The 6000-nt window shown below is 54.8% G+C and overlaps 1 protein-coding gene across 2 annotated transcripts in view; it reads left to right on the top strand.

Moving 5' to 3' along the window:
• The first annotated feature begins 352 nt into the window (after positions 1 to 352).
• LOC142257703 (ephrin-A5-like) overlaps positions 353 to 6000 on the top strand; it is a 29217-nt gene continuing 23569 nt past the window's right edge. For both annotated transcript variants that reach the window (XM_075329837.1, XM_075329838.1), the window contains exon 1: positions 353 to 512. In XM_075329837.1, coding sequence (XP_075185952.1) covers positions 406 to 512 — 107 coding nt within the window. In that variant the 5' untranslated portion in view covers positions 353 to 405. The remainder of the gene's footprint in view (positions 513 to 6000) is intronic.

Here is a 6000-nt window from a genome sequence, read left to right as displayed (position 1 = left end):
GTGCTGTGTGTTGGGGTACACTGTGCTGTGGATTTCTATGGTGCTGTGTGTTGGGGTACACGGTGCTGTGGATTTCTATGGTGCTGTGTGTTGGGGTGCACGGTGCTGTGGATTTCTATGGTGCTGTGTGTTGGGGTACACGGTGCTGTGTGTTGGGGTACACGGTGCTGTGGATTTCTAGGGTGCTGTGTGTTGGGGTACACCGTGCTGTGGATGTTTTCGGGGTTGGTCCGGACAGTGAAGGGTTACCGAGCTTTACTTTCCTGATACTTTGTAGCTGAGAGGCTGCGGGCGCGGCGCTGATTGGCTGGAGCTGCGCCCCTGTGGGCGGGGCCGGCACCTTTTGCAGGAGAGGCTGCAGAGAGCAGCGCGTCCCCCCAGAGAGCAGCGCGGCGGCCGAGAGGAATGAGGGGCCCGGGGCGGCTCCGGAGCCTGCTGTGGCTGTGTGCGCTGCTGGCCCAGCCGGGCTGCGGCCTCCGACATGCCGTGCACTGGAACTCCAGCAACCCCAGGTGAGAGCCCCGACACCCTGCCCCCACACACCCTCTGTGCCCCGCCTGCCCCCCAACACTGTGCACCCACCCTCTGTGCCCCGCCTGCCCCCCAACACTGTGCACCCACCCTCTGTGCCCCAACACTCTGCACCCGCCCTCTGTGCCCCCCCCACACTGTGCACCCACCCTCTGTGCCCTGCCTGCCCCCCAACACTGCACCCACCCTCTGTGCCCTGCCTGCCCCCCAACACTGCACCCACCCTCTGTGCCCTGCCTGCCCCCCAACACTGCACCCACCCTCTGTGCCCTGCCTGCCCCCCAACACTGCACCCACCCTCTGTGCCCTGCCTGCCCCCCAACACTGCACCCACCCTCTGTGCCCTGCCTGCCCCCCAACACTGCACCCACCCTCTGTGCCCTGACTGCCCCCCCAACACTGTGCACCCACACTCTGCCCCCCCAACACTGTGCACCCACACTCTGCCCCCCCAACACTGTGCACCCACCACACTCTGCCCCCCCAACACTGTGCACCCACCACACTCTGCCCCCCCAACACTGTGCACCCACCACACTCTGCCCCCCCAACACTGTGCACCCACCACACTCTGCCCCCCCAACACTGTGCACCCACACTCTGCCCCCCCAACACTGTGCACCCACACTCTGCCCCCCCAACACTGTGCACCCACACTCTGCCCCCCCAACACTGTGCACCCACACTCTGCCCCCCCAACACTGTGCACCCACACTCTGCCCCCCCAACACTGTGCACCCACACTCTGCCCCCCCAACACTGTGCACCCACACTCTGCCCCCCCAACACTGTGCACGTACCCACTGTGCCCTGCCTGCCCCCTCACTCACCCTATGTGCCCTGCTGGCCCCCAAAACTCTGCACCCACCCACTGTCCTCTGCCTGGCTCCACAACACTCTGCTCCCACTGTGATCTGCCTGCCTGACCCTTAAAAACACTGTGCACCCACCCTGTGTGAACCAATAAACACCAGCCAGGGGTATATGTAGTGTGTCCCCAATAACTATCACTAGCAAATATTGAACCCCAAATATTTAAGAGCAAAGGAATTAAGATGAGACATAAAAAAGATCCACAAAAAATACCAAAAGCAACAATAATTAGCAAATGTTTATTAGGTCATAAATAGAAATAAAACTTATTAAATTATTATTCTAATTAGTTTAAAAACAATTATAGATCTATATAATCTCTCAAGGAAAAATGGTCGGGGTGAGCTCGGCCGCATCACATGTACAACACAGCGCGTGATGGCAATATGTAAGGTGCACTGTCACTGGGAGGGTCGGTGTAAATAAACATCAATAACTGGAAATAATTAGACTGAGGAGCTGTATAAATCTCAGTAATAAATGAGGAGTGATATAAATAGCTGCAGTGGCAGTGTGCAGTGGCAGTGTGCAGTGGCAGTGTGTCCCGAATGATTATTCTATTCTAGCAGCATTATAGACAATGCAACACAATCACTATAAGTGTAAAGTATATACAGTCATGTGCAAATCTTATCAAGATATAAATTCATAGCCGCCAATTATAGATGTAAACATGAACTGTGATATAATATGTGCAAAAAACGCATCAATAGAAGTCCTGATGCAGAGAGATGTATAGCGACCCCTCTACTGGTAGGAGGAATAAAGCATACACCCGCAGGGTGGAAATAACCAATATTAATGGTGATTACCTAAAGTCATCCGTCACAGCTGTGCCACACCAACTCCCTAGAACCCTACGCGCGTTTCGGCGTACCTTCGTCAGGGGGAGGGGGTGGCACCACCCACTGTGCCCTGCCTGCCCCCCCAACACTGTGCACCCACCACTCTGCGCCCTGCCTGCCTGCCCCCCCCCCACCACTCTGCGCCCTGCCTGCCTGACACTACCCCTCCCACCCCCACCCCCCCCACCACCACCACTCTGCGCCCTGCCTGCCTGACCCCCACCAACCACCACCACCACTCTGCGCCCTGCCTGCCTGCCCCCCCCCCCCACCACTCTGCGCCCTGCCTGCCTGACACTACCCCTCCCACCCCCACCCCCCCCACCACCACCACTCTGCGCCCTGCCTGCCTGACACTACCCCTCCCACCCCCACCACCACCACCACTCTGCGCCCTGCCTGCCTGACCCCCCCCCCCCACCACCACTCTGTGCCCTGCCTGCCTGACCCCCCAACCCCACACCACACCACTCTGTGCCCTGCCTGCCTGACCCCACCCACCCTCCACCACTCTGTGCTCTGCCTGCCTGACCCGCAGACCTGTGCATCCCCCCTTTGTGTCCTGCCTGGCCCCTCAACCAAAACTCTGCACCCCCCTCACCCACTGTGCCCTGCTCCCACCACGACTGTCTCCCTGTAGCTGCTGACTAAGCCCTCCTGTAGCTGCCCTTCTCCTCTGTAGCTGCTGACTCTATCCCCCTATACCTGTCCTGTTCTCCTTTCCTCAGTGTCCCTCTCCCCTGTAACTGCTGACCCTTCCTCCGCTGTAGCTGCTGCCCCTGTAACTGCTGACTCTTCCTCCGCTGTAGCTGCTGCCCCTGTAACTGCTGACTCTTCCTCCGCTCTAGCTGCTGCCCCTGTAACTGCTGACTCTGCACCCCCCCTTGTAGCTGCCCTTTTGTTGTAGGACTTTGGCTATAATGAGAAGCAGAGAGCGGGGGGGGGGGATGTCCGTGGAGCTGCGAGTCACAGACGTGGTCTCAGCCCTGGAAGCTGAATATTAATCCCTAGCTCCCCCTGTACCCCATTGTCTGCAGTGCTGAGCCCCCGCCCTGCGCTCCCCTTGGCTGCAGGAACTGGTTGTTATTTTGGGCAGCGGCCCCTCTGCTTATGTTGGACACGGCTGTGTTTTCCCATATTGCAGGCTGCAGTGTGGATGGATGGCGCTGTTTATCTTGGCAGCGCTCTGCTCCCCTCACCCCAGCGCCAGCTCGCCTCCTCTCACAACTTCTTCCCTTGTTCTCCAGCTTTGTGTGAGCAGTGGGCACTGCTGGGACTTGTAGTGAGCAGTGGGCACTGCTGGGACTTGTAGTGAGCAGTGGGCACTGCTGGGACTTGTAGTGAGCAGTGGGCACTGCTGGGACTTGTAGTGAGCAGTGGGCACTGCTGGGACTTGTAGTGAGCAGTGGGCACTGCTGGGACTTGTAGTGAGCAGTGGGCACTGCTGGGACTTGTAGTGAGCAGTGGGCACTGCTGGGACTTGTAGTGAGCAGTGGGCACTGCTGGGACTTGTAGTGAGCAGTGGGCACTGCTGGGACTTGTAGTGAGCAGTGGGCACACCTCGTAAACTACAGCAAACTATAATTTCCTCTTCGGCTTTTAGATCTGGATTTCTGTGTTAGTCTGTCACGCTGCATTCATAGGTTGCTGGCTGTGCGTCCGGTTGGGGCCCCTGCTCTGTGGGTTGGGGCCCCTGCTCTGTGGGTTGGGGCCCCTGCTCTGTGGGTTGGGGCCCCTGCTCTGTGGGTTGGGGCCCCTGCTCTGTGGGTTGGGGCCCCTGCTCTGTGGGTTGGGGCCCCTGCTCTGTGGGTTGGGGCCCCTGCTCTGTGGGTTGGGGCCCCTGCTCTGTGGGTTGGGGCCCTTGCTCTGTGGGTTGGGGCCCTGTGTGCTGGTTTCTATGTGACAATGACGTACCCTGATCAGTCTGTCGGCATATGTGATGGGCTGTCTGGTGGTAAGTGAGCGCCTCATTGACGGCCGTGCTCACCAGGACTATCTTGTTCTGTGTAGCTGCAATCAGGGCGGATTTCTCTTCCAATGTGAACTGCGCTGGAACAAACAAGTGTATTAGAGGACGCCTTACTGTACAGCATGCACAGGAGAGTCGCCACAGGTATACACAGGTAGACGTGTGAGGATTATATAGAGCCGCGATCACATGAAGAGACGTGTGAGGATTATACAAAGCCGCGATCACATGAAGAAGAGACGTGTGAGGATTATATAGAGCCGCGATCACATGAAGAGACGTGTGAGGATTATATAGAGCCGCGATCACATGAAGAACAGACGTGAGGATTATATAGAGCCACGATCACATGAAGAACAGACGTGTGATGATTATATAGAGCCGCGATCACATGAAGAGACGTGTGAGGATTATACAGAGCCGCGATCACATGAAGAAGAGACGTGAGGATTATATAGAGCCACGATCACATGAAGAAGAGACGTGTGAGGATTATATAGAGCCGCGATCACATGAAGAGACGTGTGAGGATTATATAGAGCCGCGATCACATGAAGAGACGTGTGAGGATTATATAGAGCCGCGATCACATGAAGAGACGTGTGAGGATTATACAGAGCCGCGATCACATGAAGAAGAGACGTGAGGATTATATAGAGCCGCGATCACATGAAGAAGAGACGTGTGAGGATTATATAGAGCCGCGATCACATGAAGAAGAGACGTGAGGATTATATAGAGCCACGATCACATGAAGAAGACACGTGAGGATTATATAGAGCCGCAATCACATGAAGAAGAGACGTGAGGATTATATAGAGCCGCGATCACATGAAGAACAGACGCATGAGGATTATATAGAGCTGCGATCACATGAAGAACAGACGTGTGAGGATTATATAGAGCCGCGATCACATGAAGAAGAGACGTGAGGATTATATAGAGCCGCGATCACATGAAGAAGAGACGTGAGGATTATATAGAGCCGCGATCACATGAAGAAGAGACGTGTGAGGATTATATAGAGCCGCGATCACATGAAGAGACGTGAGGATTATATAGAGCCACGATCACATGAAGAAGAGACGTGAGGATTATATAGAGCCGCGATCACATGAAGAAGAGACGTGAGGATTATATAGAGCCGCGATCACATGAAGAAGAGACGTGTGAGGATTATATAGAGCCGCGATCACATAAAGAGACGTGAGGATTATATAGAGCCACGATCACATGAAGAAGAGACGTGAGGATTATATAGAGCCACGATCACATGAAGAACAGACGTGAGGATTATATAGAGCCGCGATCACATGAACAGACGTGAGGATTATATAGAGCCGCGATCACATGAAGAACAGACGTGTGAGGATTATATAGAGACGCGATCACATGAAGAGACGTGTGAGGATTATATAGAGCCGCGATCACATGAAGAAGAGACGTGTGAGGATTACATAGAGCCGCGATCACATGAAGAAGACGTGTGAGGATTATATAGAGCCGCGATCACATGAAGAAGAGACGTGTGAGGATTACATAGAGCCGCAATCACATGAAGAGACGTGTGAGGATTATATAGAGCCACGATCACATGAAGAAGAGACATGTGAGGATTATATAGAGCCGCGATCACATGAAGAAGAGACGTGTGAGGATTATATAGAGCCGCGATCACATGAAGAACAGACGTGAGGATTATATAGAGCTGCGATCACATGAAGAAGAGACGTGAGGATTATATAGAGCCGCGATCACATGAAGAAGAGACGCATGAGGATT

This window comes from Anomaloglossus baeobatrachus, chromosome 12, assembly GCF_048569485.1.
Source record: "Anomaloglossus baeobatrachus isolate aAnoBae1 chromosome 12, aAnoBae1.hap1, whole genome shotgun sequence".
Classification (NCBI taxonomy): domain Eukaryota; kingdom Metazoa; phylum Chordata; class Amphibia; order Anura; family Aromobatidae; genus Anomaloglossus; species Anomaloglossus baeobatrachus.
This window is presented reverse-complemented; position numbering and strand designations above follow the sequence as displayed.